This window comes from Aphelocoma coerulescens, chromosome 1A, assembly GCF_041296385.1.
Source record: "Aphelocoma coerulescens isolate FSJ_1873_10779 chromosome 1A, UR_Acoe_1.0, whole genome shotgun sequence".
Taxonomy (NCBI): domain Eukaryota; kingdom Metazoa; phylum Chordata; class Aves; order Passeriformes; family Corvidae; genus Aphelocoma; species Aphelocoma coerulescens.
The window spans coordinates 49,898,934-49,911,940 of NC_091014.1; the positions used below are offsets into that span (position 1 = coordinate 49,898,934).

Genomic DNA, 13,007 nt, shown 5'->3' on the forward strand with positions numbered 1-13,007 from the left:
TATGATCGAAATTCCCTCAAAAGACTTTAAGGTAACACATTTCTTGTGAGGATTGCTCACACATTTTCTGTTATAAGGTTTTTGGGTTAAATGCATAAACAGGAAGACATCTGAGGACCTTTTTTGAGTCAGTGGGGTATAAAAGTATCAGCTGTATCCCTGCTTATTTGCTCCAGTGATCAAACCAGATACAGCACACCTAATCAAGTCTGAGAATATTCTAGAAGTCTGGAGGTACATGTGGGATTGGGGAGAAGTAGGTTTAAATTTACATTTCTCTCTCCAATCTTACCGAAATATCTTTTTCACTCTCACCCTCTCTGAAGTTCCTACACAGCTTCCAGTATTCTGTCAGTAGAATGTATGTAACATCTTCAAGCACATGGGTGACACGCAATCCAATAGTTGCTTTTTGTTTTGTTGCATAAATAAAACGGAAAAAACCCTCTCCTTGACAAAAGGTAATCCTACAACTCAACTGGTTTCATCCTACACAAAACAGCTGATGAGAATGAGAACGTTGGAGAATTATCTTAATCTAAAACTGAGATCACAGAATGACAAATTTTGAGTTTTGTTTGTTTCTTGGATGTGTCAGCGTATCATAGGATTTCCCAGGAGACTGTCACATGGGCATGTTTTATTACTTTACTTTCCTATATTTTGTGCACTGATACTTGACATTCACATCCTAGTGATTCTATGGATTCCAATGTCCAGGTGTATAACCTCAGATATCAAATACATTACTCAAAGCACGGCATCTCACACTGGTTAAGTGTTTGCAACCTAGGTCTCACATTTCTTATTTTCTCACAGTTTGCCCTCTGGCCACCCTAATATAGGCACTGAGAGAGAAACTCATTTGTTAGATTTCACTTTGCAATTTGAGCTGCTGTGGGGTGCCAGGTGGTACCGCACCTGGACTTCATCACCTACTCCACAAGGACCTGGAAATTCTGAGCACCCTCTGCCACACTTTCAGGCCCATCCAGATGTCTCAGTTACTGCAGGCCCTTAGAAGGTACTGCATTTCTGGTTTTGGACACTTGAATCCTCCTTTCAGTCACCTGAATAGCCCTGTTGGCTCCTGTGATTACACCGACCAGACCTCTGTGGAACCAAATGGTGCACATACAGGCAATGCAGACATTACAGCTTAGGTCTGAATCAGGAGCTGACTCCCACCTTCACATTCCAACAACTCTCTGACTACCCAGGCAAATTCAATAGCTTAATGGTTACTATCTGTATTTCACAGCCTACTTCCAGCCTGTAAGCAGCTCAGCCTAGATGGTGTCAAATTTTAATCAGCTTCTTTCTATTTCTAAACACTAACCCTATGAATGGACCATGTGAGAATATACAGAATAAAAACAGAAGGTGTACCATATGTTTTACAGCAGAATGCAACATTTTTATACTGCCCTTACCCACTGTAATACTCTTATAATTTTTCTTGGTCTTTCTCTTTTTATGTGTCCTTTCTGCTGCACATGCATGCATGCAGTCATGGTTTGTCATTTACCTCTGCATACTTGATACTTTACAGTAGTCTTAAAATATACAAAGGATATTAATTTTATCCCAAAGATTTTCAGGAACTTAATATCTAATATAGTGAAATACACACAAAGTTCATGCAAATTTAAAACCATACATAAAAGATGCATAGTTAGAGTACGTCTTCATGTGACTTTTCAAAAACAAACAAAGGTTCTTCCATACTTCTTAAATCTAATATTCTTTAGGTCAGTGCCCATCCAGAATAAAGGTATCTGGTATGCTTGTATGGGAAGATTTTATCAGTCTCAGAGAAGAAATTACTGAAACAATGGAAAATAGACCTTTTTCTTTTTTAATTTGTCTATAAATTGGTCAGACCTAAAGAATATGTGCTGCTCTTCTCTGATGATGTACACAAATACTTTTTATCACTTCACCTGTTCATTCACTCTGGAGTGTGATGGTCCATGATGGATGAGAATCTTCACAATATCTACATCTCCTCTCCAAGCAGCCAAGTGAATAGGAAAGTAACCTTTATTATCTGCTACATTAGTTGATGCTTCATACTGAAGTAATTTGAGAACTATATCCCTGGAAAACAGGAGGTAAATCTAAAAATCGACAGGAAGCTAATTTTATTAAGTTTTTACATGAACATATATATTACCAATATTTTTATCCTGGAAAAGAGAAAAAAATCCCAAACCTGTATTTCAAGTGAAACAGCTGCAAAAAGTGAAGACCAGTAATTTTTGAAAATGAAATAGACAGTAAAACATAGACAAAATGCTATTAATTGTAATGATTCTCACTTCTTATTAGTACCATTAATCCCAATATCATCATCAGCTCTCTGAATCTGTTTCTTGCAATAAGATCACCTGGCCACAGAATCATTTTTAGAATTTGCCCGTCCAGGCTGGGTGCATGTCACTCAAGGCACTAAGGCAGAGAAGTACTCTCATCCCCATCACTGCTGAATTCTGGAAGCAGGATGACAAGAGGATAGTTTTATGGAAACATTTCTCACAGTAAGGCTTAAGTAACAGTTTTTCCTCTTCTTTAAGGAATTATCTCAAAGACAGGTAAAACATTAATGATGATGTAGCTAGAAATATACTACTTCTATGAAATAACTGCTTCTATTTTCATTTCCCACATTCAGCTGCCTTGTAGCAGTGAGGGGAAAAGTGACTTATTACCATTTTAATTCTCTTAATATTCCTTTCGGTACTTTTGGTGTGGCTTATCTTACATTAAATGAAAGAGTATTATAAGTTGGTATATTGCATCCCTGATTTTTAAGCAGTCTCCTGTACTTTGAAAGCTAAACATGAAGATCAGCTGTGAGGTATGATAACATTAACAAGCACGTTAGAAACTAAATAAATTCTGTCTTATTGCTGCATTTGTCATCTCGTAGTTTGAAATAGTCAGGCCTCATTAGTTATTAAGCTAAGTGAATCCCCAGTGTGGGCAGTTCTATGCACACTTTTTACAAATATGGAAACACTGACTTACTGATTTGGCTTAAAAAATCAGTGAGGGGAGAGAGCTCAGTGTAGCCTATCTTATGACTAAAAATGAAACCCTTGACGACAAATTAAGACAGAAGATATATCTAAGGCAATTATTCTTCCAACCTTGATGGAACCTTATTTAATTGCCCCTTGAAAGAAAAATGTGGCGAGTTACGAGGGAATATATCCAGGTCAAAAGAAATTCCCAGTTGACTTCAAAAGATACTGGAGTTATCACATCTAAGCTTTGAGGAGAATTTAAGCTGGATTTTGGTTACTCCTGAAAAGGTCAAATGCCGTGAGAACAACCAAGAAATAGCTGCTCCACTACAGAAAGACTTCTGCTACACAAAAAGTTCCAGAAAAGTGACTCCTGAGGGAAACTTTTTAGTACACGTAAGGTTTGAGAGACTTCTCATAAAATAATAGTTGGTTTTGCAGAAAATGGTCCAATGAGAACTAGAGATACACAGCAGTTCCTTTGAAAGGAACACAAAACAAAGGAAGCATAAATTGAACAAAGAGGAAGAAAATCAGTAAAAAGCCTTCCACAGATGAAATCTAGAGATAAGAACATACAGGAATTGTTGGGAAGAGTCCACTGCAAGAGTCAAGCTACAAAATAGAACATGCATCTCCTTCATCCTTCAAGAATGCCCTGACCCATCACACTTACCTAGGGTCAGTCTTTTTTAGTGCTTTGTGAGAACTTTTTCATTTTGTACAGATACATTTCAGAGAGGAAAAGATTGAAAGTCCTTAGCCCAGTAACATTACTGGGCTAAGTGAAATTACTTAGGGAGACTGAGATTCCAGTACCTGCCCCAGATATGATTTAATTACTTATATAAAGCAGAATAGTTTCTCAAGGAAAGAAAACCAACCCAGAATAACCAAAGAGGAGGGAATTCATCACATACAGTGATCAAGCAAGGATTTGAACAATGGTGTCCAACAAGTATCCCAGCCACAAATTCTTGGTTGGGTCATTAAGTCTTATGTTCTTACTTTTCCTGAAAACTTTGAAAACTCTCAGGTTCAACCTGGTGTAAAGGGGGAAAAATTAAAATCCCAGAAGTTTTTAAAGCACAGGAACTTCTCCTAAGTGGGAAGATTTTTGTGTCAAAAGACTGTATGTCGTTTTGATTTTGAATATCAAGTCTGAAAACTCAAATAGAGTGTAAAGTAGTTTATTTGTTATTTGTGGTGACTAACAAAATTAGAACCACCAGGTGTCTGTCCAATTCTCTTGCTGGCAGTGCTACCATTGCAGCAGGATCAGTAAAACGGTTTGGATAACAGGTCCTGAGCCCTCATGATTTATCACACAGTAGCACATGATGTATTTCAGCTTACTTTAATATAACAAGGTCTAACTGTGATGTCAGTTACTGCTACTTATCCTGCTGTGAGTGCAAGGGGTCATAGCAGCAAACATTGGACTTTTCAAAGGCTGCTGCTGTACGTAAGTCCACATTTTTAAGTCCGCCCTGACTTCAGCAAAAGTTCGGTCAACACTGTCTCTGAAAACATAATTTGGCTTTTGTATGTTTTGGGATTTTTATAGTTTATATTGCTAGGATTCACATGAAATCTTGGATAGTTTCAGCGTTTATACAGCAATACTTTTAGCTTTCTGGGTAACTATTGGTTTATTGCCAATATTAAACATACTAAACCCAATTTTCACCTATTTAAAACCGGCAATCTTTGCAAGGCAATGCTTGTGGTTTTGCCAGTCAAAAATTAGCAATAGCACAAGAAACAATCCATAAATTATGAACAAAAAGGCTAAGTTTAATAGACCATATTAAGAACCTACACCTAATTCCATGGAGGTAAAAATATATTAATGGATGATTCTGAATCTTCCAACACAACTGAAATTTTGGAAAATGTACAATATCTAGTTCAAGAGTATTTTAACTTCATATATTTATTTAGAAACAGAATATCCCACATTTATCAAAAGATTAATCTGTCCTAAAGAAAACAGGCACCTTTCTAGAATACAAGACGCATCCTACAGTTTTAATTTTTCCGTAGAAGGGTGCAAAAATTGTGCAATGAGTAAACTAAACACATAATAATTATCTATTCATGTACTGTTTTATGGACAGTCCAAAATCACATTAACATTCATGCAAATCACTCTTAATTTCAATTGGATTTGGATCAATTCCTTATCTCCCACAGAGGAGTTAAGCAAAGCTTTATGTCAAAATTCTCTTTAGTGAAAATACCCGGTTTTTCCTGCTTTCAGGTGTATAATTATTAAATATTCTTTTCACATTACTTTTGCTTCGCTAATGACTAATCTATACTGTTTTTTATGTCACAAAATTGCTTCCTGAAACATTCACACACTAAACATTTGTACATACACACAAAAGTATACTACAGTATTTTCTGCTGCAATTTCCCAGCAATGAAAAAGCACTAGAGCCAAGATCAGCAGTAACAATACTAAATTTCCCCCAAACCAAGGAAGAATTTGGAAGAAGCAGTATAGAATCAATAGCTTTTAAACTAAACATTTCCCATTTGTCATTACCACTTATTGATATTGGTGACAGTGTCAGAACATCCTATGTTAATACATCCCATTGGAAATAAGGCTCTTTTAGTAAGTCAAGGCTTGCCAGTTTTTGGTACAAATCTCAGAACTATGCTATATTTTCTTACGTTACAGAATTAAATACCATTCTACATAAAAATTAAACATGAGGCACTTACTTATGTCCATTTAAAGCTGCATGATGTAAAGCAGTATAACCTGAACTGTCAGTGCAGTTTATGTTTGGTCCTCGCCAGATGCTGCAAATAAAGCAAAATTGTGAAGTTAATTTTTTTGCTTGGCAAGTACAGACGTGTCAGAAATTTGATCTACAAATAATTTAAAGATCTTTGCAACAAGTGTGATTAAACTTTAGAGATTAATTACCTTGAAAGAAACTTAAAATAGCAAATGTAATCTTGATATCAATATAATTTATTTATAAAAATAATTTTACACATCCATATATATAAGAGTAATGAACTTCATGTAGGACAGTCTCAAAGAATAATGACAGAATAGTCATTTCAATTAGAACTGTTCTCTCTTTTACTCTGGTAATTACACTGAGGTTATCATCTGATTTTGTACTATTTTTCCACAAGTTTGTGGAAAATTGTCTTTAGGTCAGGTGGTCTAGAATCAAACAAACATAAGATTACTGAGAATGAATCATATTGTTTAAAGGGGCAGTAAATTTATTCTTTTTACTTAACTTGATAGTTTAGCTCCCACTTTAATTGATTATATTTTTAAAATAAATTAGATATACCTTTAAAAATAAATTAATTAAATTATGTTTTGTTATCTTTCTGTATTTTACAGTCAACTTCACTTCATGTCCTGTTTAGCCAGTTTCATGATCTCTTATGGACTCTTCAAGAAACAGTAAAATAGATATTTTGTTTCAAAGCGGAAAACATGGCTGCTAATCTACCAAAAACCATCAACAAAACCAAACCCTGGAAATTGGTTAACAGAGGTGTATTGAGAACCAGCAGGCTTTTTTATCTAACCAATCACATTTGAAACTGATTGCATCCTTTACAGAAGCAACTTACTCTTCTGTAACAAAGTTTTCAATCATCAGTATTACAACTTCCAGAACATAAAATTATGAGTCCTGAATTACAGACTGTTTTCTTTAGTTTCTAATACAGTGCTAAACAGTCATTGGCGAGCCATAATTCCTTTCACTTCATATATTAGAAGCAAGTGCTGTAGTTTAAAGAAAATAATTTGAAGCTAATAAGTAAAAAGAATTTCTCATACTGACATTTTTCATTATCTACATCAATAAAATGACATGTCATGCTTAATATATGACTTTTAAGAATTATTTATTATTGAATCTGTATTTTACTACCTATAAAATGGAATATATATATGTACATATATATATATATACACGTGTGCACACTACATAATACCGATGTAGACAGGTCTCTTTTTCATTGTGTGTATTTGAATGATTCATTAGCTCATAAACTTAAGCAGTTGTTTTCCCACAAGTAACACTGTGCACATACAGAATTATTTGTGTGAAACATTCTGTTCTGCAGTGAGCATAATTCTACACAATGCTGGGTACCTCACCTTTCCCTGCAATTTAATTTCTTGGAAGAACAGAATTGAATTATTTTCTTGGGTGCAAAGAAGCAAAGAAAAAGTAACTTTTTATAAAATCTGCTCAGACATCTAAAGATGTTCTTTTCTACAGAAGGCAACTTTCAGATGAGAAAAGACACTCTAATCTTTTCAGTTAAAGGAAATTATTTTAACTTCATGGAATAGTAAAAATTCAGTCCTTGAACTGATAGCTCCACCATAATAGACAGATGTTATTTATATGGCAAAGACAAGCTGTCTTTATCTACTGGAAGAAAAGAAGTCCTTACTTATTGATAAGGTACAACCTCTCTTATACTTTTGCACAGCCTTTATTAATTATTGTCTTATTTATTGAATAATATTTTCATCCTCTAATTTATACCAGCTTATAAGAGAATGAAGAAAACAAGAAGTGGTATAGAAAGTAAGATTTTAAATAGTAAAAAAAAATATACAACCAACCATACCATAATTTACTTGGTTTTGATATCTTGCTTGCTTTACTTAGAGTTGATAGGATTTGTCTGTTGGTTGTTTTTTCAAAATGGAAGGATCTGTGAGTTCATACACTATTCATGATGCACTAGGCATCATGAATTAAAAAAAAAAAATCAAAGAAAAACTAACAAAATGCTCACCAAAACCCCCAAACAAATCCTTATACATTCTCCCCTAATTTTCTCCTTTAATCCATGGACTAATTAAAACATTGTTGTACTTCCTGACTCTGTCTTAGTAAATATTTTTCAACTGAACCTGATTTAAAAAAAGTTCCCTGAAACTTTATTAAAGAGTATATAAGTGCACCTATGTGAAACTCCTCAGGACACGCAGGCTGGGAGGCTGAGGCTAAGGACAAAAGACAGTGAGTAAATCCTGATGACTCAGAGACACAAGACAGGATGGACAGCCTAATCACTGTCAGCTCCCAAAGGGTACATAAAGACATGCTCAAATTCACAGCTTGGTTAGCAAACTACAGAACACAGCAAACACGAATAGGACTCGGCTGCAGGCAGCTCTCTTCCCTTGGGCCAGTGTAGAAATCCTCTCCGAGGAGGTCTTGCATTGCGACAGTATTGCAACATTATTTCCTACAAAAGGAATGCAGGTCCAGTATATACACGGGATATTTATGCTTTAATAACTGAAAATCAAATTCAGACTGGACAGTCTGAATACAAATTCTTGCATTTTTACTTTTCTTTTACAATTCTTACTATTGTTTCTTTTTTTTTTAATGAGCTTAAATATATATACATATATATATTACATATAAAGAATAGTTACATATGTAACATATGTTACATATAAAGAATAGCATTTCAAAAGAAACATGAAAATGACAGATAAAAGAAAAAGATGGTTACTTGATTGATTTCTTATTTTGCTATGCTTTTTGGAAAGAAAGAACTGTGAAGTGGCTGTTGTTACATACATATGAACAGAAAAGCAAGGAATAAACACTTTTTCCAGCTAATCATCACACAGACACACTCCCCCTCAACAGTACAGGAACTATGCTTGCAAGGTACACATGATTTTTCCATCGCATTTCTTCTCTGTACATAGATCTGCATTATATCATTCCATTATCATGATACTATTTCATGACTATACAATAATATCTCTGGTCCTTATACGGTAGTTTTGCTAAGGTGAAAGGAAAATATTTTTGGTAGACAATGATAAGAATTTTTAAAAGCCTTAGAAAGGTGACTGATGACATGAGTGTCTGTCTGCCCATTGGTTTCACTAAACCTTCTCTGATTACTGACTGGTAACTCTCTTTGGAATTCATTTATTCTCTGAAATGAAGCAGCAACGCAGAGGATGACACTCCAGTTCCTCCAGAGAAGATGCACAAAGCATGGTGTTCATGCCCGCATTTTTTAGGGTCTAAACCCTGTCGAGAGCTGAGAGGCTTACATAGCCTCGTGCAAACCCCTCCCACCCCTCTCTCCACCCTCTCTCCTAAGTCCTCAATATCTTTGGAGGCTCTTCCTAGAGACACCTGGCTCTTCAGTACAGCAGAAGTAATGAATCTCGTCTTGCCAGGTCAGTTTTAACAGCTGGAAATTCTAAACTTCATCCTCCTTCCATTGATGTCAGTGGCAAACACCAACCAGTTCAGATTTATACAGCTTCCTTACTCTTCCTGTGTTCCATAGAATAAATACATATAACAGGAATTTGTCTTGTTCTGAGCCAAAATCTTCCAAATTTTCCATGTTTTTTTGTTAGTCTGACAGAAACACATTGACTAAAGATTTTTGAGCACACAGCCAGGCTCTTCATTAGTGCTCTGTCTACATTCCAACACAAGTTCAGTTGTGTAAACTCAGTTTATACAAAGTACATGGACAATTTTACAGATAATTTTGAAAATGTAAACTTTTACACAATAATATGTACCAACATTCAGGTATAATAATAATGTTACTTACTGTGAACAGCAGAAAAATAGCTCCCATTCTCTGTTTTATGCACAAATACACCAAACTCACATTTGCACCTATATAAATTAATAATGTTACTTATCAAATATAGAACTGCATAATTTTAGTAAAGGTGATTTTTTTTTTCCTTTCTGTGGATTCCTCTTTGGTAGAATCCAGTGTTATGCCAAATATAGTATCCTATAATTTTTTTTTTCATGTATGGTTTTACATATTATTAACACTGCCGTTAGTCCAAACTGCCATCCATAGCTTCTCCAGTGAAAAGAACTATGAAAATGTTGATTATAAATGACTGAATTTCAGCATTTGGCTGAGAAGAGGCAGAAAGCCAGACACATAGAAATACCTAAGTCCTGGATATCCAGAAGTGACTTAGTTATGATGAGTTTTAGAGAGTCAATATGGCCTTATCCTTTGAATAACTTCAGGATAAAAGAATTGCAATTGAAAGAAAAAGGTCTTACAAAAGTGTATTTGATAGAATTAGAACTTAAGAAACATCTTTAAAGCAACTCTGGATGTGAGAAATTATAGAACCTGTATATGAGGACATTACAATTGTGAAGTACCCGAAGAACAGGCTGGAATAGTACTGAGATAATTGCAAACAATACAAATTCTTATTCCCATGTTAGGTTATGTGATAAACAGTGCCTGTGTATATCCACAAATGACCACAAAGGGACAGAAAGGGTGAGAATCAAGTAGTACCCTGGCCCAGCTACTTTGGGGTTCATCACAGAGGCATCACCAGTGCATTAAAAGCCCATCTCTGTAAGTCCAGCAGGACACAGCAGCACCACATCAGGCAAAGACACACATTGTTGGGGTCCCTCTCGTAACTGGGCTGTGAGAGCCTCCACCCCACTGCCCAGGGGTGACACACATCAACATGAAGCAGTGCTGGAGAACACTTCAGGCTGAGAGAGACCACTGTCTAGGGTTACGGGACACATGGATTGGGTAAGACTCCTGATAGGATATTTAGGGGAGGAACCAAATGCAGGGAAAGGAATGGATTTAGGTGATTTGGGGAGGAACAAATTTGAGTAGATAGAGGGATAAGGGGACAGAAAGGGTTGATCACATGTGCATAGTTGGCTCTGCAGTACAATAAGCCTATTGCAGATCATGTCCTGCACTCAATCTCTTTAAATTCTGATTCGATTTTCCTGGGCAAGGGCCTCTATCCTTTGTGGATGAATGAGGGCCTGTAACTGAGTCAAATGACGGGTTAGAGAGAATATATGTCAGTCTGGCCAAGAACTGGAGCAAATGAGGGTCTGCATACCAGAAACTGGAGGGACACCATGGATCAGAGGACCCGTGTGCGTCCATGGAGGCTGAAGCTGTAGTGTGGGTGTGTGAGACAGCATGTGATTGCTGATGAAGACCAAGCTGGATCAGTCAGCAAAGTAGGTGAAGTAGCCTGGGAGCCACTTGTGTGGCTGCATGTCTCTGAGGTTAAGACTGTGCAAGGAGGTGATGTCATGTGAGACCAGGGAGGAGGTTACATTTTGCAGAACAAAAGATAACCAGGAGGCTTCTGCAGAAGTCCTACTAAGTATTTTGGGGGTTAGCCAACTTTGATCATCTATATTAAAAATACTAGAGAAACCAGTGGTCTTCTATGGCTGACATAGACCACTGGGAGGCATGTCCTACAACTGCAGACTGCAACTATGCTCAGTTTGGGAAAGAATCTACCTGGAAAAACATTTTGATGACCACTCAGTCTCTCCAATTTTACTTTGTATGGTAAAATCTAAATAAACTAAACCTGAAGAGAAGTCACATGAACTATTTTAACTGAGTTAGAACTCCATTTACTTGAAGCCGCAATCTATTTCCCTTGAGGGTATATAGCTTTATCCTGATAGCCTTAGTAGTTACATCACTTTAAATGTTGTAAAAAATCAGTTAACATGCAAAAACCAAAAGGAGAAACACAGTGACTTCATGATGATGTCACACGAAGGAATAGGAAATCAATTAGTCATGCTTTATTTAAAAAATCTGTCATATATAAGGTAACTTTGCATTTGACCTTTATCTAACCAGTTTGGCTTCATCATTCTTTATGGACAATGGAAGTACATCATATGGAAGTACACTGGCTGAGTATACTCCATGACACTATGGCTATATTCAGAAAGCAAAATTTTCCTGACTAGTACTGGTTACCTTTTACAGTCAAGATCAATTTGCCTGGAGTGGTTAAAAGCCTTCATCAGTTACGATGGAAGGGTTCTTCTGTATTCCACTTGTCTATAGGGACAAGCTGGGGTTTTGCTTAGTTCACAGAGAACCACAGTAACTCCAGCTTGTCAGTGATGAGTCAGACAGATCTTTGGATTCAATCCAAAGTTCTGTCCTTGAAAATCCAGTCATTCTGACAGGAAAAAATGTTACCTCTCATTTGGCATCCTCCTGCAGAAGAATGCTGTAAGAACAGCTACTAAATTATGAAAATACTCAGTTCAAAACCAGATCAGCAGGCAGTACCTTTAATAAGTAAAATCATTCATGTTTAAGCAATGTGAATCATGTTCTAAAACCATTGCTAATGGTATCTCCATGTATGATCTTAGGTGATTTGAGCAATCTGCAGGAATGCCACCTGGCTAATGCTGAAGATCAGTGTATCAGATGAACTTGGGCTCCCTAACCTATATGAGGTAGATGGGTTCTACGTATTTGTCATGAATCAGACCTATGCACTTTGTACAACACCTATAGATTGATCAAGATTAACCAGGAACACAGCTCACTGTGTTAGTACTAGGCCATGTATTAGAGAAAGGCAATTAAGCAGACATGCTTGACTGTATCTTTTTTCACTCTGTATACAATACTTAGGGGTACGTACATATATTAAACTCCCTTTATAAATAAATACTGGGTTCTTTCAACTCTTCCCAGACAACTAATATTTAGTGAAATTACATAAACAATCATTATTTTTCTATAAGCATGACAGAAATCGATCTCCTGAGGGGTTGTGAAAGTCCTTACATATCTCATGATTCTAAGTACATCAAACACTCACCCACCCATTGGTTGAGGCAGGGGATTGTCCCATTCTACTCCGCATCAGTGTGGCCTCACCTCGAGTGCTCTGTGCAGGTTTGGGTGCCACAATATAAGAATGATATAAAGCTATTAGAGAGCATCCAAAGGAGAGCTACAATGATATTGAAGGGCCTTGAGGGGAAGCCTTATGAGGACCAGCTGAGGATACTTGGTCTGTTCAGCCTGGAGGAGACCTGAGGAGAGACCTCAATGCAGTCTGCAACTTCCTTTTGAGGGGAAGAGGAGGAGCAGACACTGATCTCTTCTCTGTGCTGA

General features: G+C 36.5%; 1 protein-coding gene across 10 annotated transcripts in view; it reads right to left on the reverse strand.

The window, feature by feature from the left end:
* The window catches only part of ANKS1B (ankyrin repeat and sterile alpha motif domain containing 1B), a 414,782-nt gene that overhangs the window by 365,069 nt on the left and 36,706 nt on the right, over positions 1-13,007 (reverse strand). For 9 of the 10 annotated variants that reach the window (XM_069000638.1, XM_069000646.1, XM_069000631.1 and 6 more), the window contains exons 2-3: positions 5,766-5,846; positions 1,944-2,100 (exon numbers count right to left, since the gene is read on the reverse strand). In XM_069000638.1, the coding sequence (XP_068856739.1) occupies positions 1,944-2,100; positions 5,766-5,846 (238 nt within the window). Of the gene's footprint in view, positions 1-1,943; positions 2,101-5,765; positions 5,847-12,712; positions 12,775-13,007 lie in introns of those variants that run through there. The other variant, XM_069000653.1, reaches the window with a different exon arrangement.